At 44.1% G+C, this 27,640-nt stretch overlaps 1 protein-coding gene across 2 annotated transcripts in view; it reads right to left on the bottom strand.

Moving 5' to 3' along the window:
• Window positions 1-300: 300 nt before the first annotated feature.
• LOC111141496 (kizuna centrosomal protein) overlaps window positions 301-27,640 on the bottom strand; it is a 117,804-nt gene continuing 90,464 nt past the window's right edge. For both annotated transcript variants that reach the window (XM_022494100.1, XM_022494099.1), the window contains 4 exons: window positions 16,144-16,248; window positions 13,146-13,242; window positions 2,821-2,864; window positions 301-435 (listed from right to left, as the gene is read on the bottom strand). In XM_022494100.1, the coding sequence (XP_022349808.1) occupies window positions 332-435; window positions 2,821-2,864; window positions 13,146-13,242; window positions 16,144-16,248 (350 nt within the window). In that variant the 3' untranslated portion in view covers window positions 301-331. The remainder of the gene's footprint in view (window positions 436-2,820; window positions 2,865-13,145; window positions 13,243-16,143; window positions 16,249-27,640) is intronic.

The raw sequence follows: 27,640 nt of genomic DNA, 5'->3' as shown, positions 1-27,640 counted from the left end.
GAGCAAGGAGCCCGATGTAGGACTCGATCCCAGGATGCTGGGATCATGACCTGAGCCGAAGGCAGCCGCCTAACCAACTGAGCCACTCAGGAGTCCCCCAACTTGAATTTTGATGGGCATTTCATTCATCACTTTGTTTTTTGATAGCACCTCAAATGAATATGCTAGTTTATGTTTATGCACAAAATTTTGCTCCAGTAGCAATGTGGTCCCAAGTTTTCCCATCAAACAATTAGAAAGCTTAAAAACACATGTTTATTTAGGATATCACATACAAACACAGGGTTTTAGTTTGTTTAATGACTTTATTTCCAACAGTTGTTACTGCTTATTAGTCATAAAAATCATCAAAATCATCAGCAGATGTGTTATGGTTTCTAGGACGTAAAGCAGCTTCAATTTCTGAGTTACTGTCATCAGACTCACCCCAGAAGGCTGGAAGAAAAAACCAGACAGTTACAGTATCTCTCCATCTGAACAGCTGGACTTCATCAGCCAAATAGTTTAACTGGACCACACCACTGGCCTGCAAAAGACCTACTAGGGACAAGGAGGGACGAACCTGACAGATGCATCTGGAATGCGTGTCAGTACAGCACTCATTCACACATTTTATTAGTGTGTTCTATGGAAAACACTACAGAATATTTCCTTCCTTTTTGTTGTGCCCAGCTCCTTGCTGCAGGATGGGGCTTTAAGGCCAGGATTACCATGGAAGCAGGGTTAGCTGGGTGTTTCGTCAGGTCTGGGACTGCCTCAGCTCAGCTGCTCCTGCCCTTTGATCCTCTCTGCTCTCCACAAGAGCAGAGGGGAGAAGGGAAGGCATAGGGGAAGAAGAGCAGTGAGGTGTGTGCTGAGACCAGGTTGTGCGTGCACATGGTTTACTTGGGAGGTGATCCTGGGAATCACAGGAGAGGCTGGAAGAGCGACGCAGGAAGAAAGGAAGGCAACGGAGGGTGTGTTCATGAGGGGGCGGGCAGGGCACAAGGGGGCCCCGTCCTATAGGGCACCCTCTGAGAAACCAGAACTCCTCTCAAACTGTCTCAACAAAGAGTAAGGAGCTGGGGTTATTTACTGACCAACTTCCTCTTCTCATTGAGGGTTATTCTCAAGTAGGACATCCACTCCCTGGCACTCTGGGCAGCCCTGTGGGGGCTGGGCATGCTCCCACGGCCAGACAAAGCCCTCAGGCAAATAAGCACTGCCTACGGCCACCAAAGGCCACAAGCGTGCCTGTGAACTGCACTGTGATCTCCAAGTTGGCTGGACAGGATGTGGGGGGGACAGAGTCTGCTACACTGACCATCTCCATGACCACTGATATCTCTGCTGTACTCACTGCCGTTCTGTGAGGACTTCTTACATCCAGTCCCATTTCACCCTTTTCCAACCTTGGAATGCCTCTACCTACTGAGCAAACAGGTGGAGACTGGTCCCAATCGCAGCATTACAGGGTGCTCAAGCTACCAGTCCCACCCAGGTTGTTGGACCCATGCTCTCGATCACAGGCCACCCAGGAAGGGGGTCTAAGCTGACATGAGCAGAGCAAGCCCAAGCTCCACAGGGGACATGCCATAGTGCTGGCCTGCGAGGTGGGGGAGAGTCTCCCTGTGAGCTGGGGGTTCAAAGCTGAATAAGAACTCAAGGTGCTAAGGAAAAGGGAAGAACCGCATGAGCAAAGGCACAGAGGTACAAGTGTGGTATCCAGGCACACTGCATTTTCCTATGCTTCACAGAGATTGGGTTTTTTACAAATTCAAGGTCTGTGTCAACCCTCCATCAGGCAAATCTATTGGCGCCATTTTTTCAACAGCAATTGTTCATTTTGTGTCTCTGTGTCACATTTTGGTAATTTCCTCATTATTTTAAACCTTTCTATTATTATTATACTTCATAGAGGGACCTGTGATCAGTGATTATGTCTTGCTGAAGCTCAGATGATGATTAGCATCTTTTAGCAATAAAATTTAATTATATTTTAGCAATAAAATTTAATTATTTTTAAAGTATTTTAAATTAATGCTGATTAACATTTTTGTAGACATAATGCTATTGTACACTCAAGAAACTATAGTATAGTGTAAATACAATTTTATAGGCACTGGGAGACCAAAATTTTTATTTGGCTTTATTGCAGTGGTCTAGAACCAAATCTGCAATACCTCCAAGGTATGCCTTATATTTGGAAAAAGGTGGTTGTGACCTGACCCAAAGAGGACAAGACCTTGGAAGGAACACAGCTGGAAAGTAAGGAAGGGCCAGACCACAAAGAGATAAAGTTAGAGACTCTATCCTGCACCTAGTGGGGGGCACTAGCAATTTTTAACGAGGAAGGTAAGAAGGCTCAGTGAAGTTTTAGATGCTGGTGGCCAGGTGGAAGGCATTCAGGACTTGGTGAGGGGCTGGATGTGAGGAAACCAGTTAAGGAGCCCTGTCATATCATGAGCAGTGGGTACTTGTGGGGCATCAGCTGTGAGGCTGGGGACAGAGGCAAAAAATATTTCACAGGTAGAATATACCAATGTTGGCAATCAGTTGCATGTGGAGGCCAGGATACCCTGCAAATTCATACTTGTGAATGAGAACGCTAAGCCACTGTAGCCCAGTGGCACCCCTGTGTGTGGTCAGGTCCCAGCCCTGTCACTGAAGAACTGTGCCTCGAGCAGACCCTCCGATCCCCTCAGAGACTATGCCACCCTGGGGAGGGCTGCAAGGGCCCCCTGTGATCACAGGCACCTTCATAGCCCTTACGTTAGGGTTCAGAAAACAGATAAAAGGTGCCCAACAACTCTCGATAAAACACAAAATGAATTCTCTTACCTTTAGACTCTAAAGTGGTAGGTCGTTTCTTTTCGTTTTCGTGCCTGAAAAATAAAGAAATAGCCTCAGTCCTGAAAAAATAGTCCTATCAGACTGATATTTTTGCAATGAGCACATGAGCGAAGTCCGTGTGATGCACTGAAAGGCCGGGCATTTTATGCATGCTCCCCACGTTTTTTGTTATGTTTTGTTTTGTTTTTAAGATTTTGTTTATTTGTTGGAGACAAACAGATACAGAGAGAAAGATAGAGAATGAGCAGGGGGAGCGGCAGAGGGAGAAGGAGAAGCAGGCTCCTTGCTGAGCAGGGAGCCTAATGTCGGGCTTGATCCCAGGACCCCATATTCTCCAAGTCTTAAGAGCAAGAAGAAAATGTCAGAAGAATGTCAGGTGGCCAGAGGTATTTGCCATGGTGGGTGGGTCGCTGTTGTGACAGCATCACAGGGTCCCTGAGTGTGTTCCCTGCTGGTTCTGCAGAGACCGGGTCAGACTGCTCCTGTGGGCACTGCTTGTAGCACTGGACAAGGAGCCCACAGGCAGTGAGGCAGAGCACTGACTTCCTGTTGACAGCCCTCTCAAAAACAAGAACGGGCAAAGTTTTGGCACTTTGAGACAAGCCAGAAGTAAAATACTTGAGAAGTAGAAGTATTCTGGACACCAGCGTGTAGGCTTCTAGGTGTCCCACGCACAAACTGCTAGTGTCTATGGCATCTAATACCGAGCAACGTGCCAAGGTATTTACTGGCATTCAGATTTATAGACTGTTTCATTAAAACAGATTCTGTCCAGGCTTTTAGGTGAGTAGAATGAAGAAAAGACAGACCCCAATGTGCACGGTCCCTGCTCAGGGTTAGGACCCCAGTCCTCCTGATATAGGAAACCTTGTAAACTCACCTTCTCCCTCCCTATGGTTAACCTATGCTTAAAAACCTGCTGTTTGCCAGAGCTGCCAAAATTTATAGATTTGGTTTTTTTTTTTTTCGGTAGAATAAGCTCCACTCAGGTATAATTTTTCTAGGCTCAGTATCTGCCATCACTCCCTTTAAACTTGGTGCCTGTTCCATGATCTTCCATGACCTCAGCTGCCTGCAATTATTTCCCCACACAGAGGAGCCAGCTCTGTGGCCATGAAAGAGGGCCTGGCACTCACCAGCAGTCACACAGGTGGCAGGGAAGGTGGCCGCCATCCACATGGGTCCATCTGACATGAAGTACTAGCCCCCTCCCCACCCCTTACACACACACACACACACACACACACACACACACACACACACACACTAAATGCAACTACTGGGTTGGGTGTTGTCTACTGTTTACCTACTTCCCATTTCATATGGACACTGGTCCAGATGGGGGGTCAGAGGTGGATTTGACAATGCTGGTGGGGTTCAGAGAGGCTAATTTTCCAGGTGTAGTCCAAGTAATGAGAGCTGCAGGGGAAGAGGGCAAGAGTGCCAAGGGCTGGGAGAACTTGGAGCACAGGGTAGGTGATGGGTGCCTGCAGGGCACCTCCTGGATCCTGCTTAGAAAGCTGGAGTGGAACTCACAGGCCGTGATGGAGGAGGAGAATGTGGTAGGGTGTGGTAGTGGGGAGCCCTTGGAAAGAACAAGGGCACTATGGCCCCCACCACTTCTCTGTGCTCCAGAAGTGTGGCCAGTGCTCATGTGCTAGCTCTACTTGGATACTTGGTCAACATGCCCATCCATTACCAAATTCACGATCTCGCCAGTGTGGTTCACTTCCCCTGCTGGGCCAGGCCCCTCCTGTCTCAGCCAACAGCACCTGGACCCTCTCCCTCCCCAACCCTTTCCACTCCTCTGCCCTCCTGCACCCAATCAGCCCCTAGGTCCTGCCAATAGGCCTCCCAGTACTTTGTGAAGTCCTTGCTCTTCCTTTTGCACTGCTGCTACCCAGCCAACTACACCAGCATCTTTGCCTACACTTTGTAACCACCCCTAGAAGGTGATGCCACAAACACTGCATCCCCTACAGTCCATTTTCCACTCAGAAGCAAGAGTGAACTCGTCAGGGGCACCTGGGTGGCTCAGTGGGTTAAGCCTCTGCCTTCAGCTCGGGTCATGGTCTTAGGGTCCTGGGATCGAGACTTGCATCGGGCTCTCTGCTCAGGGAGGAGCCTGCTTCCCCCTCTCTCTCTGCGTGCCTCTCTGCCTACTTGTGATCTCTCTCTCTCTGTCAAATAAATAAATAAAATACTTAAAAAAAAAAAAAAGGAGTGAACTCGTCAAAACACAAACCTGATCACTCCACTTCCTCGCTAAAGACCCTTGATGCCTTCCTGTTGTTTTTTGGCAAAAGCCCTAAATCCTGAACAGTACCTCCAAGGCTGATCCCCAGACTTCTGATCCTTCTGCTACAACCTCCCCATCGCTCCTTTCCTGCACCATCACACGATAGTAGTCCTCATCCAAGTTGCCATTTCACAAGCATCTGTGTAACTAACACATGTGTGATCACGCCCCCTCCAGAGTATGAGCTCTGTGAGGGCACAGACGCTACCTGTTTTGGCTCAGGGTAACCCAGTGCTTTGTACTTAGTGGGTGCTAGGGGATTATGTATGGAATGAAAAGAGGAACCTCACTAAGAGCAGGGCCCTGCTTAAAGACACCTGACCAAAATGTGCTGACACAGTATTTGATTTGCAGGTTTCTGCTTATGGGATTTCAGAATCAGGTTTAAGTGTCTTATTGGAAATGTGCAAGAAATATGTTGCAGAACTAAACACGTGTGGTTCACCTACTGAGAAAGGTGGAAAATGCTTCTAAGTGTTTCCTACTCCATCCCCACATCTTTGGGGAAATTATTTTTCCCTACAGGAAGCCATCTCTGCATGCCAGAAAGTGTGTGACACCCCAAAGTTGATCTGAATTGCACAATTCTTCAGGTCAACATTTCTTTTGGAGCTATACCTAACATGTAAAGCTCAGATGAGGCCCATGGGCATGGTGGGAGAACATTCCCTGGAACTAGATATAGCCAATTTGTCTAGCTACTACAGCAAATTAGAGACAAAACATTTTCAGTTTGGAAAGCAGAAGAAATGGAAGAGTTAGTCTTACAGGCCATGAGATAGGGTCACCATAGCCTGTCACACATGCTTGGAATCGGACTGCTTCATCTTCCCTGAGAGAATGCAAGTAACATTTCCATCTTATAATGTCCAGGTTAGCAGAGGTTTGCTATAATGAGCCAGAGAGGAAATGCCTTGGGCGTTGTGGGCCGTCTGGTCTTAGTCACAACTGCTGGCTTCTGTGGTTGTGGAATGACAACAGTTGTGAACAATGTGTAAACTGGTAGACACGGCTGTTACAATTCAACCTCTACAGGCAGGCACTACAATTTGAATTTCCCAGGACTTTTAGGTGTCATGCAACATTATTCTTCTTTGGATTCCTCCCAACCATTTAAAAATATAAAAACCACTCTTAGCTTGCTGGCTGTACAGGACCAGGCGGCAGCCAGGCCCGGACTTTGCTTTGGGGCCACAGTGCACCAAGCCTGTTGCACAGGTGACGTGTGTCATACTTGTAGCCCATCAAAGGGCCTGCCTTTCCCCTGCAGTTTTCATGGTAACTCCTCGGATCCAAGACAGCAGACTTGCCTATTTCCCATGGTTAGACTTTAGACTTTACTTTTAAATGCTGCAGATTTTCCCAGTAGGTTTGGCAATTTCTCCCCTTAGCGGTACAGTAAACACCATGTACCCATGAAGGGGATGCTCAATTGTTAACCTTCTGCCATATTGGCCTTATCACATAGCTTCCCTCTTTCTATCCAGCAAGCTATCTTATTTGTGATGAATTTCAGTAATTGTTTATCAATTCCCCTGTCGTTGATAAATCAGATTAGGGGAACTCAAGTTAAAGTCACTTTTGTGTTCATCCTTGCTAAACTTGAGACGTTAAGGTTGGCCAGGGTCTTAATAGGTTATAGTCTGAGAGCAGCACCTGGCACTACATATGCAATCATGGTAATAGACAGAGTATTAAAGAAATAGTTGAAATTATGGGCATCAACTGTCCAGTTTATAGCAGTACAAGGCTAACGTAGCTAGAAATAGTAACTTAATCAGATTAACACAGTCAACATCAACACAGTTAGATGGCAAGGTCTATTGTAAATATGAAGTTTTGCTTTGTGGAACCAGCAAGTAGAGTAAAAATGAGCTGTGGAAAGCCTATGAGTTTCTAGGAAATCTATTATTAAATTATAGCAGAGCATTTATGGTTTGATTATCAATCCAGCGCTTTCACTGTCTAGGTGGTGGGGCCCAGGGAGGCTGAGCGGGATGTGTCTCAAGACACACAGTGCTAGCAGATGGAGGGGAGGAGGTGGGGCAGAGCTCCTCCTGGCTCATGGATACTTCCCAAAGGCACGCATTGCAAAGACCTTTCCCCACAGGAAACGGTGAAAAATTGTCACACAGTAGGGTGGGGAGAACCTACGTTGGGACTGGTCCCTATCCCAGTGTTGGACTGCTGATGGGAGACAGTGCCAGCTCTGGGGCCAGAGAGCCTCTGCCAACCCCCCATCCCCAGCCCCCATGCTCAACTCCGCTGCCTGTGTGGCCCTGGGCAAGTTCCCTACCTCTCCGAGCATCTGTTTTCTGTATGCAAAATGGGGGTAGTAAGGTCTTCTCTGTGGTGTCCTGGTCAACTTTGAGACAATCACGTTCAACAGCCTGGGAGCAGCAGGTCTCAGGGAGTGGCCCTGCCACACATTTACAGCTTTTGGGTGAACAAGGGCATGTGCTTGGTTTAGTGATGTGCAGTCATGGGGTCTAAGTGGAGGTGACAGGTCCTCTGGCACAGTGGCTAAGGAAAGGGAAAGTCTGGGGACAGACTGAAAGGCAACAGGCCCAAGATGCATGGAGTCTCCTCCCTGAGGAGCCTGATGGGTGGGAAGGGGAAGAGACCAGGCAACTGCCTCTGCTGGGCCTGGCACGCGCAGATGGGCCAAACCTCTCCTCTGCAATGGGTTATTCATTCGTTTGCTCACTCGCTCATTCACTCTCTCATAAATCCCATACAGGTGACACTATACATCAGCTCTGTGCTAGGGCTGCAGCCACAAGCAGGACACATTTCATCTCTGCCTGGGCCTCTCATGCTTCAGTGGGGAGACAGACAGCAAAATAAGAACTGTGACATCAGCCAAAAAAGGCAACTTCAGGGTGGGCCAAGAATTGATGGCAGCAGAATTAGGGGGCAACAGCCAAGCCCCCAACATGTGCCAAGAGCCCACAAGCCCTTGTCAAGTTCAGGGCCAGGAGCCAGACATCCTTTCCCCAACAGACAGGATGGCAGTCAGGTAAGGACCCCAGGAAGCCACTCAAAATGTGTACACCCAGTGTGCTTCCTGGAAGCCAAATGTAGAGTGTACACAAAGTTGACTGCAAGAGTCTCCCTTGGGAAACGTGCATGTGCACATGGCCTTTCCTCTTCCACATGCTTGTGCAGAGACCTCTGTGGAACGCTCCCTGTGGTAGGGTACATGATGCCGCCCAGAGGTGAGAACATCTAAGACAAATGCCCGAGTGAACAGTAGAGCTATATACAGATGTTCACTCACTCAGCAATTTCTATGGTTTTTGAGCACTGGTGGCCAAGAAAAGCCCCCCAGGCCCTAGTGAGGAGCTCACAGTGGGGGCAAGGGACCTGCAAATGGCTACCACCCCTATGTTATAGATGATGCTAGAACCAGCCATGGTGCCACACCAGGGGCATATTGTATGACCAGATCCTCTGCTTAGGTAACTTTTAGAAGGTTAATAGTTAAACCTTGACAGTCTAGTGGGCATTGGCCAGGTGAAAGAGTGGGGCAGAAACATTCCAGCAAAAGAGCAAGACTAGAAGCTGGCGCATATGACCCAGCAGGTTGTATGAGGACATGACATGAGGCTGTCCAGTGGGCATAGGGCGTGTGGGAACAGGCTGGGAGGCACTGCAGATGATGGGACACGTGGTACTTGATTGCGGCTGTGGGAAGAGGAATCTGGAAAACAGTCAGTCCTGGGGGATATCCCAATATTAGTAACACAATGACTTTCAACCTCATGGTCAGTATCATTGTTTTAAAGGAAAAATGTGTCCACAGCCTGTTAACAAACTACCCAAGTTACTGTGACTTTGAGGTCATGTCAGCAGAGTCTGGCAATGAGACTCTTAGGATGGATCCTGCTGAGGGCAGGGTGTATGGTCATGGGGACAATCGGGAGGGTCTCCTACTGGGAAGTGCCCTTCTGGTTCTAGGCTCTTACTTTAAGACTGAAAATAACTAGTAAGAAGATGTGATCTATAGGGGTGCCTGGGTGGCTCAGTGGGTTAAAGCCTCTGCCTTCAGCTCAGGTCATGATCCCAGTGTTCTGGGGGGAAAAAAAAATCTCTGCCCAGCAGGGAGCCTGCTTTCCCCCCTTTCTCTCTGCCTGTGTCTCTGCCTACTTGTGATCTCTGTCAAATAAGAAAATAGAATCTTAAAAAAAAAAAGATTTTTAAAAAAAGGTGTGATCTATAGACTGAATTCTAATTTTAATGATTTGACTGCTAGCTAGAATTGGTATTAAAATGTCTCAAGCTGCATCTTCGGCTAGAATTTTTCTTAGAAGAGACATATACTTCTGAAAAATAGAAGGCATGAAATAATTCAGAAAGAAAAAAACCCCACAGGTATGCCAACAAATCTTTGTAAATAGTAATTTCAAGTTTTAAGAGCAGATGGAAAGCAGACACAGTTTTAATTTGACAAAGTCCGAGCGCCCCCTGATGGTTAGCCAGGGACCCTGCAGCAGATGCCTTTTTTTTTTTTTCTTTCTTTTTTTTTTTTTGTAAAGCTGCCTGGGGGTCAACTTGTTAACACCCTCCCTTCAGCTAGTCTAGCAAGGGACTGCTCTTCCATGCTCTGTGTAGAAAAAATAAATTATGTGGGTTTGTGAGGAGAAACATGCAGGATATTTAGGCAGCTGCTTATTCAATAGCATTTAAGGAGAATGTAGATTTGTTTAGCCAGAGACGGGGAATGGGGACTTTAATAGGAGAGCCTAAAGGACTTCCAGAAAAACTGAATTTTTATTTCACTGGTACCGATTCCTTGTGATCTTTGTATTAGCCCAAGGGAAAATGGCACAGTGACCAGGCAAGAAGAGAGATCCCAGGGTCCCCACCAGAGCATCAGCTGCAACCTGGCGCCCTCCACTGGCCACGCGTGTGGCTGCAGGGTGGGCACAGAATGCCACCCACAGTGGCCCTGCCTGGGTGCTGCGCCTGGGTGACTTCTGCTACCTTTCCCCCAGGCAATTATGTTGCAAGCACACATCCTTTTCTTCCCGTAAAATGTTATCTCGATCTGGCCAGTAAACTGAAGTTATACACAGCAAGCTGTTAAAATATACTCTCCATTGAATAAATGGATCCCGGAGTGTGAAAACTGCTTCCTGGGGAAGGTAAAGTGAGACAATGTTTGCAGAGGAGAGGAAGCTCTGGCATGCACCCCTGAACAAAAGGGAACAAGTGGTCTTTACTCAGAGAATGGCTTCCTATTAGGACTCACTCCTTCGTACATTATGCCTTTCATCCCCACTCAACCACAAAATGATTTTGCCGAAGCAAATACAATGGTAGAAAAAGATTTACACTGAAAGAATCTTTAATAATAAACTGTTGCCGATCTGCCTACTTGCCCGTGATTTATAATACAATAAACATCGGATTCTATTACGGCTCATGCACTGAAGCTGCTGCTCTGAAAAACGGAATATGAAAGCACCCGGATCCCACCACCATCACAATGAAATGAGCATGTATAAATGTGCTAAGAGTATCTCTTTGCATCTTTTATAGCTTGTGTGTATTAATCTGTAACGCTTATTAAGAAAGTCATTGCTATGCAAAGCAGCACCCAATCCCTTTCTCTGGCTTTTCAACAGAGTGCACTGTTTAGCCAATAGGACGGACCCTCTGGCCCTCATTCTGCATTCATCACAGGCAACATTTGCACAATGTATCTCTCAAAGGCGGCTGAAAAGAAGGCCTTAATACTCATGTAAACAACTGCAAACCAATTACTTAATGAATCAGGCCCACACATAATGAGGTGCAGACAAAGAGCTATAAATGCATTTTTGCACCCAAGCCGCTGCTTTAAAGTAAAATCCCTTAGCTGTAGTTTGGGCTTAACTAGCACATCATAATTATTGTCTCTAGGACATCAGAGGAAGCCATTTTTTTTTTTTTTTAAGGTCCAGCAGGGTCTTTTTTTTTTTTTTTTTTTTTTTTTGAGGTTGCTCATCAGCTCACTGACAAAATAGAGCAAAGAAGAATTTTTAAAAGTGCTACAGCAGCACCACACTGTTATGTTTATTCTCAAGTACTGGGTTTCGAGACCACTTGTAAAAGCAATAAAGCACGAGGAGTGACTGCAGTAAGTGGGATCCTTAAATGTAAGCCTCTAAGAAATTTCAGTGAATCCAGGCACAAACCACAAACCTAGAGCTCTCCAAAGCCCAGGGTGCTGTACTAACACCACGAAACCCAGCACAGCAACCACACCATGACAAACAGCACACCGAACCCACACACTCAACATCCAGACCTTTTCATCACTGGATTATTAACAAGGGTCTAGAACCAAAGATTCCTTGAAGACATTTTCCCCCCTTCTTAAAGGGGGGTGATAAGATGATTTGTAATTTATTTAGAAAAATAATTTCACGTAGGAATGATACGTCCTTGCTTCAGAATGAAGGGGGAAGAAAGTGTGAATTTACTTTAGTGACATACAGACACAAGACTGAGGTAATGTTCTTGGGGCCCAGCTGCTTTCTAAATGTATTTTAAAACTGCCTCAGGTGTGTATACCTATAAAGACAAGTTAAAGAAGAATTGAGCTTTTTTGTGCCCTTAAGATATAATAGAAAAGAGCACTTCTAACAAACTTTTTTTTAATTTCTTTTCAACGTAACAGAATTCATTATTTTTGCACCACACCCAGTGCTCCATGCAATGCGTGCCACTTCTAACAATCTTTAAGAATTATAGGATACGTTATTGAGCCAAATGGTAATAGGATGCCCTGAAACTACCTGTAGAACTCACTACCTTTAACATTTCCTTTAGAAGACCCAGAATTGAATTTACAGTATAACCGAAAAAATATAACACTTTAGCACTCTTCCTGTTCCATGATTCATTTCCTCCCACTTCCTTCAAAAACAAGGATGAAAACCCAGGTATTACAGATGCTAATTTCTGAGAACTACAGGAGTGATTTTCTAAAATTGAACTTGTCAGGTTTCTAAATGAACGATCTAATTTTAGAAAATCAATGTCATTTCAAGATATTCTGAGTCCTAAAAATATCACAATTTTTTTTTGTTTTTATAATGTTTTTCAAAATAAAAGTGAAAGCATTTTTAAAAATACTAGATTTCTGGATCAAATCACTTTATCTTATGGGACACCATATATGACATTAGATATGTAAAGTTTCTGTTTTAAAATTTCATCAGGGTAAGAAGTTAATTAAAAAGTAACACAATCATCTAAAGGTCATTGCTTAAATCAGAACTGTTATCACAAAAGGAAATTTGTGCAGTTTTAAGCAACATGCAGCCCAAAGCCAAAACGGTAGGTATCTCCTCAGACAACTGCTTCTGTCCCCACTGATAAATTCTTTTTGACCCAACGCTACTGCATGGTCAGTATTTCATGTTGGAGACAAATCCAGCACACAACTCACCAACTCATGTATTGTTGCCTGGAAAACTTACGAGAAGGGCTACATTTTCCACAGATGTGAAAGTATAAATTTTGTTCTTTATGGACAATAAGCAGGGAAGTTGCAGGAAAGGAAAGGGTAACCCAGCCCAAAGGCTTGGTGAAAAAGAGGAATACGAAAACAAATCCCAGGCAATTGCCAGTATATATGTCAGCCGCCTCAGGAAGAAGAAACAGGCCACTTTATTTCTTTTAAGGCCCGATGTTTTCTCTCTGCCCTTTTCCGACACCCTTCATTGTGTGGTCTCTAAGCAGCCCTACTGCGAGCAGCTGTAGACGCTAATTTGTGGTTCACTGAGGTGTCAATTGAGTCTTAAACCAACGAAACAACAGCTGCAAAACAATGCTTGGCTCTGGTGCAAATATTTTCAAAGGTAGACTGAAGTTTCTGCTGTTATTTCAGATCAACAAAACCCCAAACCGTAACCTTCCCTCGAGTCACACAACAAAATAATATGCAGCCAGAGTTTCATTCATTACGGAGTGACATTTCTCATCTTGTCGACGCTGTTCAGAAAGGCTTTCACGACTTTACCTTGACAAAGGACTTCCTTTGCTTGATGAAAAACTAGCCTCCGACACGATTTTGTTAGTTGTCTTTGTCTTGAACGTCCCACTGCCAATGTTCAAACCTGTGGTAAGCACAAAAGTGGAGAGTGAGCGCCGGTCGCCACACAGCGAAGAAACGCACTGAATGGAGCAGCAGCCGCACAATAACTTTGGTGAAACAAACGTTGATGGGGAAGATGCTGTTCAAGCCACAGAAGGCAAGGGAGCTTCTGAGGCAAGGAACATGTTGGCAGCATACTGAAAGGAAGTGTGTGTGTGTGTGTGTGTGTGTGTGTGTTTGTGGGGGTGGGATGTTTCTGGGACAAACAGAAGCCACAAAAAGTAAAAATCACTCAAAGAGCTCTATTTTAAATGACCAAGACACACAAGTACACACATGGATCTCTTCCCTGGCACTAAGCACTGATAATCCACCTTGTTGTAACATGTGGACACGGGCAGTGAGAGATCACCAAAACGATGGGTGCTGGGAACCAGGTCTCAGAAATCACTGACGCCCCAGGGTGACAGTTACCCCTCTGCCAAATCCTCTTTTCCCATCTTGTGGAGAAGAATGAACCTCCATTGAAAGCCATCAAGGCCACTCTTTACCCAGCATGAAAAGGTTGATGGGAAGATGCACAATCTACCTCTTCCCTGGAGAGGGGGAACCAGACCGTCCCCACAGGGGGAACCAGATCGTCCCCACCCCCACCTCCTGGGTGCCTTGGAGGTGTCTGCTACCAGTCTCATTCTGAACTGGTAGTCACTGGTATCATGATGGAGAGTGCACGGGCATCGCTGGGAAATGCATCGGCCGAGCTTCTGACCTGTAACTTGCTCGCCTCACAGAACCTCCATAGCCAAGTGATGTGCTTAACAAGGTGTCCACATTTGCCCGAAGAGAGTCCCCACATGCTTAAAAAGACGAGGTCTTTTCAGACATGAGAACAAAGGCACAAGGTTTAAGTGTCTTGCCTTAGTGACAGGTCCAGAGAGACAGCCTAAGACATCTGACACAAAAAATAACTGAAATCTGCACTTCTTCCACACTTAGAGTTCAGGGTTCACACCCCTCCTACTACCTGTAACAAACTTGTGAAGTCTAACAGGGATGCATGGCTTCCATTTCCCTCTGCCCTCCCAGCCCACTTCCTGCTTTTCTTTGGAGCTCAGAGAAGTTCCTGGGATCAGAGTGGGTGTGAATGTGAAAAAGTAATCATAACCAAAGGTAAAGCAAATGCCAGAAGCAGCATCTAACTACAACGAAAGCCAGGACCATAAGAAACACTTCTGTGATACCAGTGCTAGAAAATCTGGACACTTGCAAAGCACACAGCATCATTTTGAGGGTAGGGCAAGGAAACTGAATGTAGGGGTGCCTAATGATACAACCTATCACTTCACTTACGAATAGGTTAATCAATGGATATATTAGTTATTACTATATAAATAGTACCAAGCCATTTGATATACATGCTATAATTTATGTCAAATTTACTTATCCTTTGAACCTGTCCAATGAACTATAGCAAATATACTTACCACAAACAGATTTGTGGAGTCATCTTCCAAACGTGTTGTTTGCTGATGGGCTGTACTGCTCTGAGAGAGGCCTCACTCTCTTGAGGCCCCATTTGTAACATGAAGAGTTAGAGGAATACTTTCTAAGATCCCTCTGGCCTCTAATTCTGTGATTCAAATGTGAAGAAGGTGATGAAAAGCCCAGTTGAGGGTTCACAAGTGTTGTATCTTTCCAAAGTGCTGAAGACCTCCACCAAGGCAGGGGTCCTGCTTTCTACAGCAACAGACAGCATGGTCTCATGTTTGTGGAGATGAGGTCACCACTACCAATGCTCTTCGAGGACTTTTCTCTAACAGGTGCTGTGCTGGGTATTTAACCCGCAGTGACTCACTGCATCCTCAAAATAACCAAAATAACTGAACTTTGCAGCAACTGATTCTAACACTAATATTATCTAGGAAATAGCTCCCCAAAGACAGACAGTGAAATCTGAACCACTGTAATACGTCCCTCCAAAAAAACCAGTCTGTCTCATGAGACAATTGGGAAACCCGGATGTGGATTGGGAATTATGTGATTAAAAAAAAAAAATCACTATTCTGGTAGGTGAAATTAAGACATGATTGTTTATATAAAAATAAGAAAGTCATTAAAACATACTTTAATGCATTTACTTTCTCAAAGGGAGCTGAGGCGACTCATACTAAAAAAAAAAAGGTGTAATAAGAGAAAAACCACTAAGAACAATAAAAATACAATAACAGAATGTATGAAAACAAAGAAAATTACAGTTCCAACAAGGGGTGCCTGGGTGGCTCAGTGGGTTAAAGCCTCTGCCTTCAGCTCAGGTCATGATCCCAGGGTCCTGGGATGGAGCCCCGCATCAGGCTCTCTGATCAGCAGGGAGTCTGCTTTCCTTCCTCTGTCTCTGCCTGCCTCTCTGCCTACTTGTGATCTCTCTGTCTACCAAATAAATAAATAAAATCTTTAAAAAAAAATCCTATGTTGAAGGAACTATATTTAAGCTTAAAATTTAGTTTTACTGTGATTTAGAGTATTTTCATTTAAAGAGCTCCAAGTCCTCCAACATTCTGGGGAGGGAAGGTGGCCCGGCATGATGTTCCCATTGATGATTAAGAAACTGGGAAATGTAGGGAAGGGAAGGAATTTGGGGTATATCCAGTGGAGTTACTATCACGACATCCCAGGTAGAATCTGAGGGTCTTTTTAGCTCTTCGTTGCCATGCTAGGAGCCAGCACATATCTAGGAGGGGAGACTTCTAAACTGTTATTCATTAAGAACTGAAAAAGTACTGGTTTAGTCTGACCTGGTGACAACTTGTTACAGAGCAATCCCCAGAAACCTTCCAAGGATGACTGCCCTTGCCTGAACACAGCACTGGCTGCCAGCCCAGATCCCCCGGACACTGGCTTCAGGTGCTGAGTATGCCCTGCTTACCTGACAGCTGTAACACAGAAACATCTGCCTTTTGGAATCTGTCTTCAGTGTGATTTATATTATCCTGCAGGGTAGACTGCTTCAGCAACTGGTAGGCTTTTGTTTCTACAGATTTAAAAAAAGACACAGATAAGTGGATATCCACATGCAAAAGAACGAATTTGGACCCCTGCCTTACACCACACAAAAATCAATTCGAAATGGATTACAGATTAAACACAAGACCTAAGACTATTAAATCCCTGGAAGAAAACATAGCAGAAAAGTTTCAGGACATCGTACTTGGCAATGACTTCTTGGATGATACCATGGTGAAACCGAGTTGACAAAATTAAAAATGGACAAATGGAACTCTAACAAACTTATAAACTGTTGCACGTCAAAGAAAAAAAAAATGAACACAGTGAAAAGGCAGCCTACAGAATGGGAGACAATGATTGAAATAACATATCTGATTAGCGGTTAATATCCAGAATATATAAGGAACTCCAACAACTTGACACCACCCAGTGAAAAGGTGGAAAGAACCTGAACAGACGTTTCTCCAAAGAAGACATACAAATGGCCAATAAACACAAGAAAAGATGCTCAAAATCACAATCATTAGGGAAATGGAAATGAAAAACACAATGAGATAATCACATCTGACCCATCAGGATGGCTACTATCAAAAGAACGGAAAATAACAAGCATTATCAAGGATGCAAAAAAGTTAGAACCCTGTGCACTACTGGCGGAAGTGTTTTTGAGAAGGTGCCACCATTCTGGAAAATACTATCGAGGTTTCCCAACAAGTTACAAATAGAACTGCCACATGATCCAGCAATCCTACTTCTGAGTATATATTCAAAAGAACTGAAAGCAGGGTCTTGAAGAGATACTGGCACACCCGTGTTGACTGCACCCAAATGTCCATCAAGAGATGATAGGCAAAATGCAGCACAGACATACAACTGAATATTAAGAGCCTTTAAAAAGAAGGAAATCCCAACACATGCTACAATACAGATGAACTTTGAGGGCACGATGCTAAGTAAAATAAGCAGTCTGAAAGAACAAATACTGTATGATTCTGGACATATGACATTCTGGACACTGACTATTGAAAGTAGTCAAAATGATAGAAACAGCAAGTGGAAAGGTGGTCACTAGGGCCGGGGAGAAGGGGAAGGGGAAATCAGTGTTTGGTGGGTATAGCAGTTCAGTTCTATAAGATGACAAAGTTTCAGGCAGCTGTCGCACAACAATGTGACTGTATTGAATACTACTGAATTGTACACTTAACTTGGTTAAGATGGTAAATTTAATGTTATGTATCTTTTTTATCACAGTTAAAAAAAGAAGTAGAGTGACCAGACATCCCAATTTGTCCATGACAATTCAGGTTTATGCCTATTGTCTCAGTATGACTATGAATTGAATCCCCTTCTGGGATAGTGACTTAGCTGGTCATCCAGACAAATGTAGAGTGTTGGTAAAGTCTGGATACTGACTGAAGAAAAAAAAAAACCTGTAAAAAACATTAGAACACTGATTGGATAGTTGATGATACTGATAAATTATTATTAACTGTTTTAGTTGTGGGAAAAAAAGACATAAATACAAAATATTCTTTCTAAAAAAGATTTTATTTATTTGAGAAAGAGTGAGCGAAAGTGTGAGAGCGTGGGGTGAGGGGCGAGGGGCGGAGGGAGAAGCAGACTCCTCACTGACCAGGAAGCCTGATATGGGGCTCAATCCTGGGACTCTGGGATCATGACATGATCCAAAGGCAGACACTTAACCAACTGAGCTACCCAGGCACCCCAATACAGAATATTCTACTACCCAGAGAGAAGTTTCTTAAATTCTTCCTATGATGTTAACACTGTTCAAATGCATGCAAATTATTTTTTGAACTGTCACCTTTTTAGAAATTCTGAAAACAAACAAAAAACAATTTAGTTGAACCCAGGTTTCAAGATTCAAAGACCTGTTGTAGGAGTTTATCTGAAGTGGCCAAATTCCAGTCATTATTTTGAGTGAAGCTGTGGTTAAGGCTCCACATCCTAGTAAAATGGTTTCTCTCTTCTCTGGGCCTTGCAGAAGTCACCAGAGGAACACATTCAAGAGTCCAGCACTGATTGCCTTGGTCTCACGGTCCCTCTGGGGCACTCCTGGCTCTAGAGGGCAACGAGGGCCGGGGAAAGGCTGGGTGAGGGCAGGAGGGCCAGGAAGACCAGCAGCCACAGTATGTGTGAAGAGGCCCGCAGCTGAGAAAATCGAACCAAGGCTTAGGGATGTAGGGATGGAGCAAAGCCAGATGCCCCAGAGGGATCAGCAGCAGCCGGGACCTGGCCCAGGTCCACAGGACAGGAGGCCCTGCAGGGCTTCTAATCATGTCTGCCGCAAGTTACCGTGGGAAGACTGTTGGGAACAAGGACGAATAAAAGCTACGTAAAGGACGGGAGTGACATAACCTTCCCTATCACCTCACGTCTCCAGGATACCTGAATGAAACCGATAGCACAGACATAACAAAAAAGGATCCACGGCTGTATCTTCAATGCGGCCACAAAAATAAAAGGATTCCTGCTGTCAGCACCAGGGGCTTGCATTCCTGCGTTTGCTGGCTCCATTTAAGAACTTAACCATGAGCCCCTTATTACTGGATTAAAACTACTGTCACACTGAAGAGTAAGAATATAACTTCTCTTGCCCTACTGAGAATCAATCAGGATAAAAATAAGTATTGAAAATGAGCATCATATTTTGGAATGCTAAATGACATATAATTAAAATATGTACAGATCAAGGACTCTTAACTCTGAAAATAATTAACTTCTAAGGCAACATTTTTAAACACTGCTGGATTGTGAAATCAGTTTGGCGCATTGGAACCAGATTTGTGAAAAATTTAATACAGAAAACACCAGATACAGTGCCTGCAGAATGTGTGTGTGTGTGTGTGTGTGTGAGAGAGAGAGAGAGAGTGTGTGCGTGTGCACGTGCACATGCGCGCATGCATGCATGCTGGCCTGGGACGGAAAGTGTTTCTTCCTGTTGATTAGTCTCATTGTCCTAGGATAGCTCCAATAGGATGGCATCATAATACTCTCCAATTAATCCTAATGCCCATATTATTTCAGAGTTGTAAGGTTATTTGGAGAGAGGTGAGATATTAATAAAATCAAAGACAGAGCCTCTGGATTCTAAGTAGGTAAAACATCACTGTAAAGGAGGGGAAAATGTACTGTTTTGTTTTTATTTTATAAAAACTTTCTAGCATTTAGGATCTAAGTCCAGAACATAATGACCCTATGCTATTTCTGCATTCAATTACACTTAATTGGTCAAGGAAGAGATAAGCAAAGACAGACATTTAACAATAAGAAAACACAGAGGCTCCTGCCAGCTGGAGGCTGGGTTCCTCTCCTTTATTATCTTAAGGTAAATCATTTCACTCCAGTGAGCTGGCTCTCCTCCTGCTTCTCAGAGACCAGGAAGACAGGTGCCTTTTATTTTCAGGAGAGGTTTTTTGTGAAAAATGGCAAGCTACTAGTTGAAAGTAATTTCAGATTTGGGGGGATTAAATGTTCCATCCAAATATTAAACAGTACTGATATTGTTACTGGTCTAAGTCTACCAAGGGAGAAATGTGAAGTGAGTTCACTTAGCATTTAACTATTCTGGAAAGATCAGCCATTTCCATGTTCTACATAGTTTCTGTCCTGGTTTCCTTTCCTTCTTTTTTTAAATTGAGGTATAACTGACCTACAACATCATATTAGTTTCAAGTATACCACATAATGATTCAGCATTTGCATGCGCTGTGAAATGATCACCACAGTAAGTGTAGTTACCATCCATCATCTTAATAGTTACATATTTTTTTTCTTGTGATGAGGACTTTTAAGATTTACCCTTCCTTCCTTCTTAAGGGACTTGGGCTCTGTAACTGGGCTGTAGCCTTTCCCTTCAAGGCTGCTCCAAGTCTGCTTTGAGAGAGAGAGCTCATGTCTCCTGTTCCATTCAACCAGAGCCCAACCCCCTTCCCAACCATGGATCCTCACTGGTATTTGATCCTTAAACCTTCTATGGGCCTTCTCTAATAAGTCACTGAAGCCCACCCGGACACATTTTATCTGCAGCTGCCCTGACCTGAGTGATAGAGGGTTTCGGCAAAATCAAGCTGACGACTGCTGGGCACATCACCTGCCCCATCCCCATGCATGATTCCTTCAATGGTTTAATGGCAAAGTGAAGCTTAAAAAAAGGATTAAATGCATTCACTTGGAGGAATAAACACTAATGGAGAACGGACCAGAGACCCCAAAACAGCTAGAGGAGTTGGAACAGACTGTGCTTTTGGTCATCAGGAGGTCTGTGTTGGGGATCAGGTGCTCAGAGTTGGGAGTCACTCTCCCATGGAATGTCTACACCCTTATTTTAGCCAGTAGAGCTGCAATAAACAACATATGAAGGACTGCGAGCTTGCCCAAAAATGGTTTGGTGAAAAAAAAAAATAATCAGGAGAGGCTAAAGGCTGCATAGCCTGGGTTGAAATAGGGGAAGAAGGGTTCAGGTACACAGATGCTGCAAACAGACAGGATAGGGCAGGACTGTAAATGCAGATGCTTACTAGGGCCAAGCAGGTATCACACATAAGGGACTCTGGCATGGTGGGAGTGGTGGGAAGGGGAGCCCTACAGCAGGCTGGAGAGCTCATGTCTCATCCAGAGAGGACAGTTGTTATCTGGTGACAGTCAACTGCTGTCAGGTGTGAAAGAGGAACAGACTTCTGGCCAGAATTCTATCTCTTTTAAAAAATAAAACCCTGCACAGGCCAAACAGAACATACCTGTAACCTTAGAACTTGAAGGTGGTGAGCAAGTTTTTCTGTGTTCACTGTATAAACACAAGAACCCTTAGAGAAAAACTTCAGTCAAGGGATCTAAGTTCGAGGTCAGGAAAAGCTTCCTCAGTTGAAAGTTGATTATGGGCGGGGGGTGGGGGGGGGGGGGGGGGGGGGGACGCTGCAAGAGCTGTGTGATTATTAAATAGCCATCTGTATCAAAGGGACCAGGCTGCACAGTCTTTGGAGGAAAGGGTGCAGTTTTTGCTAGGGGTCTCCAATAATTCAGATATCCTCCTGGAATGGCTTAGAAGACTAGGATGTCAGCTTTATAAAGCAAAAAGGCAAAGCCACAGGCATGAGGTTTATGGCAACTCAGGCCCAGGCTTTTCTAAAAGGAAGGAAGGATCAGTAAAGAATCAGGCTGTTAAAAGTTGTACTGTGTTGCCTTGAGAATTCATAGTTATTTAATGATTGAACAAAGAAGCAAAAGTAACAATCTAGAGGTTCAAGTTAGTATGCTTACACAAGGTAGGGGCAAAGCTCATGTGGTTCCCAGGGAAAAGACTTCGGGGCACCTGGATGGCTCAGTCGGTTGAATATCTGCTTTCTGCTCAGGTCGTGGTCTCAGGGTCCTTGGATGGAGCCCTGCATCAGGCTCTCTGCTCAGCAGGGAATCTGCTTCTCCCTCTCCTTTTGCCCCTTTCCCCTGTTCATGTGCTCTTTCTCTTTCAGATAGATGGGTAAAATTAAAAAAAAAAAAAAAAAAAGACTTGAGTTTTCTCAACTGCAAATTAACTGAAGTCTGCAAACTGGAGGCCTGGGTGGCCCCTTAAGGCTTCACTTTCCAGCCTGTGTCTTAGAACTCCAGAGAAATTCTTCCTCCTATTAGTATTGTCAGACTCTCAGAAAATTATTGAGTAGTGCAAATAATTCGATAAAACAAATATTTCTAAAGAATACAACTCTTTTTGAAAAGAATGTTCTGGTGTCCACACAAACAAATACGCGTGCTCAAGCGTTCCGTTCTGGATCTCTCAGTTAAGTGTCCATTATATACTCAAATCTACGTCAAGATTTCATTTAAAAAGTAGAAAACAGTGGAGTTTAAAACATAAAGTAAGACAAGGGGGTTAAAAATCTATCCCTGGCTACTAAGTCCCTACCAGTGACACAACAATAAATACATCTTTCCCTACTTTGTTACATAAGCTGGCTGAACCCAGTCATCTGTCTTCCTGAAAAGTGGGCGAGGGATCACTGAGATTGTGTTTTTCTTTTTGATATACACTTTGTGTCTAGAAAATGGAACAGCCAGGGAAAGAAAGAGGAAACATGCTGAATAAAGGGACAGAGGAGAGATGATGTTGGTGAGAAGGGGAGAGAGAAAAAGCCGCAACTTCTTATCTTTCGTTCTCTTTTATATGCAAATGTACACCTGCTAAAATACTTCTAAATCTACAAATAAAGGGAAAAAGAAAATATCTGATGAACAAGTGCTTTTAACAACCCTTTACAAGAGCCAGATAAACGTGGGGTTCACCAGCCTCGAAGGGGTGTCTCCAAGGCAGAGCTTTTGCAGAAATCCCTCATGAAAAAAGGGAAGAGCTGGGCCCAGAAAAGGAATAACAAAGGGGGATGCAAACAATACTATCACTCAGGCTAGGAAAAAACGACCTTGAACCGACAAAGCGCTGGGCATCCTCGAGTACAGGAGGATAATTATGATTCCTCTATGAAGTGTGCAGTAATTTTAAAATGAAATTTGAAAAGTATTTTCTGTCCACTGAGTTTCCCAGTGCTATTACCCTTCACATATGTCTATACCCAAGCAATTTTCCCCCCACACTGTGCTAGATGTGTGGCTAATTGTGGCAAACCCATTTTTGCAAAAGAAAATAAAAATTATGGGATGTAGTTCTAAAATTAATTCTAAAGATAAAGACTATCGCTTAAAATCCAGAAATCATTTATCTAATAATCTGCTCAAATGAGAATGAAAGAATATTAGGATATGGGTGGTTCCATGGTCAGAGAATACAGAAAACTCATCTATATTTAGGATTTTTAAAATTAAAGGCTGTGAGTGGATGGTAAGGTGAAACACACAGGTTGGATCCAAAATGAGAATCGCTTTTCATGTCCAGATTTTCTGCAATAAACCCCACTCAACCAGTCATCCTGGGCCCGTAAATCTATCACCAAGGAGAGGGTCGATGCATACAGAAGAGACGAAATGCCTAATCTAGAAGAGTCGTCTGAAACTGCTTCAAAAAACAAGTATATACACCACATTCTTAATTTCCATGGAGCAATTCAACAATTACACCTGAAAATAAATGGCAGGATTGTAAACCCCCTTTAACAATATTTCAAAACCAAACTGAAACACTTCTGGGGGTGTTACTTCACATGTACATTTATAGTACTAGTGCCTGCCACTTAACACCATTCAGTCCTGGGAGGTGAGTGTTCAACTCTGAAAGTCATGGAAGTTTCAACTTTCCGAAGACGGAGTAATCTGATCAGGAAGCTGTATTTAATAGGCATGCAAAACGGGATTTTTAGCAGCTTTGCATGCAATGATTTATAGGAGAAGAATCAGAAATAAAGACAGTAATACTATCATTATCATCATTTATAGTAGGGCCAGGAATAATCGCTGTATAAGATGACTTGGGTGCTAGAAACGTAAAATATGCAGAAATCCCTCCTTATCCACTGTAGTGGGTTGCCAAGTGTCTCCACCATCTCCCAGGTTTATGACCACCCAGAACCTCAGAATGTGATCTTTGGAAACAGGTTCTTTGCCAATGTCATTAGTTATGGACCTTAAAATGAAATCACCGTAGATTTATGGTGGGCCTTAAATCCAATGACTGGGGTCCTGGTAGGAAAAGGAGAGAACAGAGACACAGGAAAGAAGGCAATGTGAACATAGGCAGAGACTGGAGTGGTCCTGCCACACGTGAGGGGCCACCAGAAGCTGGAACAGGCACAGAAGGATTCTGCCCTCGAGCCTTTAGAAGGAGCACAGCCCTGCTGACATTCTGATTTTAGGCTTCTAGCATCCAGAACTGTGAGAGAATACATTTCTGTTGTTTTAGGTTTGTGGTACTTGTTATAGCAGCCCTGGGAAAATAATACACTCCCTGAGCCCCAATTTTACTGAAATAGTCAAAGCTCAATCCTTTTTCTCTCTCTTCACTTGGGTCTTGTGTAAAATGAGGGTATGTCACAACATGACCCACAAGGGTTCTCTCATCTTGAGACCTCCTGCTTCGTGGTTCTCATACCCGGGGAGTCACCAGGTATCTAGAAGACTGATGCCTGGGCCCTACCCCCAGAGTTTTGATGGGACTGGTCAAGGGTGTGGCTGGGGCATGGACATGTTTAAAAGCCTGCATGGGATATTACTGCACAGCCACTGAGGAGAATTTCTCTAGGCACTTAGGAACTGATTTCCTTGAACACGGGAGTCTCCACCCAAGATCACTCTTCAGAAAGATGGCTTTCATTCTTTACTGACCACTTTAAGTCACCATGGCCACCCTTAATGCCATGAGTGAGGACTGCTTTGCTGGAGCAAGCAGTAGGCAATGGGCCCCACCGGTGAGACCCCAGCAGCCTGACCGCACTCTCCAACAGAGACAGGACCGTGTGGACTGCAGGGGACAGTCCAGCAGCACATGGTGGCTCCCCTGGTTTTGCACGAGTTGGGGGTTCCCAGTCCCAGGTACCGCAGGTGACATGTCTTTACATGATTCTTGTGCATTTCTGGGACAGGACAAGTGAGATACGGTCTTAGAAAAGTCTGGGTAGTGGAGGGGCTGTGCCGCTGTTCTCTGGCTGCCAAAAGTTGTCACTGCAGTCTTTTCTTCCAGGATAAATCTAGTAGCCAATGACAACCTGGCTGTTGTAGGTTCTCAGACCTTTTGCGGTGTGATGAAAAACTCAAGTAATCATGTTTGGGGAAGCACTGCCCAGAACCCTAAGTGGCAACCTTCAAATCGATGCTGACCTCCCACAAAGCTTTTAAATGGACGTACCTTAGTATGACCTTGAATATTTCAGCTTCCAAAGAATATCAGTGAGAAATGGCACAGTCAGGCAACCACTTTCAACACAGCTTGACCAAGAGAATTGGTGTCAAAAGAATGAGAGGCTGAATGGACATTCTTAGAGGCTTAATCCTCTTGAGATAAAAGCTGAGAGGCCTTTTCACATGGAGCTTAAGGAGATGAGTTTTGCCAGGATGGGCACGTGGGGTGGGAAAAGTACTGGTGGAGTGAATGACTGAAAGAGAGTATTCCGGCCTGAATCAACAAGCATTAAGGAAACTCCTTAATACTCTCATTTTTATTCATTCGTTTGACGAAATGAGTGGCCACTATGTGCGGATACTGTGTTAGGTGATGGGTTTTTATGACATTTAGCATAAGCTACATCACTGGCTAAAATGAAAACTTACCCTCTCAAAGGTAAATTTAGTGTGAATACAAAAAAAATTACCAGTGTGGGAAATTTTACTTGGGGGTAGAAGTAGTTCAGAGGGAGACTTTCTCTTATCAGCTAGATTAAGTGTTGCCTTAATCCTGGCCTACGTGTTTCAAGGAAACACTGACTTGAACAGCCTCCTACTTGCACACGGTCTCAGGCCTAACTGCACTCAGGCTTGCCCTTCTTTATGAAGGGCAAACCTCTGGTACAATCTGTACTTGGAAATCCTTGTGAGCTGCCCACCTCTCTAGGCCTGACACAAGGGAAAGGAAAGGTATGGCTTTGTTCATCACAGCTCTCCAAGCATCCTCACAGAGCTCATCTTTCGTGGGGATACACACTGACATTTCACTGATCCAGACATCCTGATGTGACTGTCTCTCCTGTCAAATGAAAGGGGAAGGGTAGTGGAATGGAAGGAGGTCAAGGCTTAAATCTTGAAGTTTGAGTTCCAAACCCAACACACTAACTATATGGCCTTGAGCAGGAATCTTAACCTTTCTAGGTTTCTGCTGGACTATCTATAGAATGAGTTACTGATGTTTACCCCACAGGACTGTTATGAAGATCGGACAGGATGGAGGCTTAGTGAGGGCAGGGTCATGGGCTTTTGCTGTCCTGGTATTTCCAGGAAGCAGCCCAAGTAAAGGTATAGCATACATGCATATGATATATTTATTTATTTTACACAGAAAACCACAAGTTCTTAGTCATTCAAATTAATATTTGATTTGTACCTGGATTCGTAAGTGTGAAGAGCCAGACTAATAAAAGGAGTAGACTGTGTTAACAATGGGAGATCATAAAGACTGTGTGTGCGTGTGGGTGGGTGGGTGGGTGGGTGGGTGTGTATTGAAGGATTTCTGTGTCAATTCTAGCACAGATTGTGGGAGCCGAAGCTATGAAACTTACACTCTCCCAAATGATTATTAACAAAGCAGATGCCTTTCAGAGCAAATTTGTTAAAGATGAGCCCCTCTGCCAGGAAAACCCATGTTTGGGAATGATAAGCAAATAAAGGGAAAAAAGAGAAATGAGAATGTTGGCGCATTTGATTCCTTTGCTACGGACTGCGAATCACAGACTCCCAGCATTTGAAGGAATGCTGGGGTTCCCAGAAACAAGAATTCCTTCCATGGCGCCCCTCTAGAGTGGGTTCCTGCCACAGTGCAACCAGCTAGCAGCTGAAAGACACCTTGTTTTTGCTGGAATGAAGAGCTAGAAAGTTCTTCTACAACTCCACTGTGAATTCCTTCCTTGCAACACTCACAAACTGAGTTACACTATGCAGTTACGCTTGATAAATGTTGGATGTAGCAGCCCCACAAATATTTACAGATAGCTTTTGTGCTCTTTTTGAGTTAAACTTCCCCAGGACCCTCATCATTCTGAAAACGGTGTAACTTCAGGGCCTCCCACCCATCCTGCCCAGCTTCCTGGGGCCTGTCCTACATTTCACCTCAGCCTCTCTCTTTACTACGTCTCTCCTGAGATGGCTGTAAAGCACATAATGTCACACAGAGGACACACTCGGAAGAGGAGCACTTTGGACTTTCACAAGTTACTACTGTAACCTGCTGGTTGTCAGTTCAGGGAGCAGCTTTAACATATAGCTTTCAGTCGTGACGTCATCTGGGTTTAGTTACACTAAATATTATAATATAATATCATAAAGTAATCTCATCTATGAGGGATGTTCCCACAAAAGAGAACCACAGGAAAATATTGAAGATAAATTTAGATTATTGAGAATACTGGTGCCCTCATTAGACTTAAGGCTTTTGTTTGTTTGTTTGTTTGTTTGTTTTAGAAAGGGGGAGAGGGGTAGGGGGAGAGGGAAATAGAGAATTCTAAGCAGGCTCCATGCCCAGCATGGAGCCCAACGTGGGGCTCTATCTCCCAACCCTAAGAACATGACCTGAGCTGAAATCAAGAGTCAGACGTTTAGTTAACTGAGCCACCCAGGTGCCCCTAGACTTAAGGTTTTAATAAACATTCCATGTGTATGTGTGTATATTTACATTTCCCAAAATGTGTCCCACAGAATATTAACTTTGTTGGCCATTTATAGGAAGGATTCCATTTTCAGATAGGAGATAAGTTATATGAAACTCCAAGCTCACACTTTTAAATGTTTCATTTATTGGAAATTCTAAAAGTTCT

Source organism: Enhydra lutris, unplaced genomic scaffold (genome assembly GCF_002288905.1).
Source record: "Enhydra lutris kenyoni isolate GAN:26980312 unplaced genomic scaffold, ASM228890v2 scaffoldscaffold6, whole genome shotgun sequence".
In the NCBI taxonomy this organism is placed as follows: domain Eukaryota; kingdom Metazoa; phylum Chordata; class Mammalia; order Carnivora; family Mustelidae; genus Enhydra; species Enhydra lutris.
This window is presented reverse-complemented; position numbering and strand designations above follow the sequence as displayed.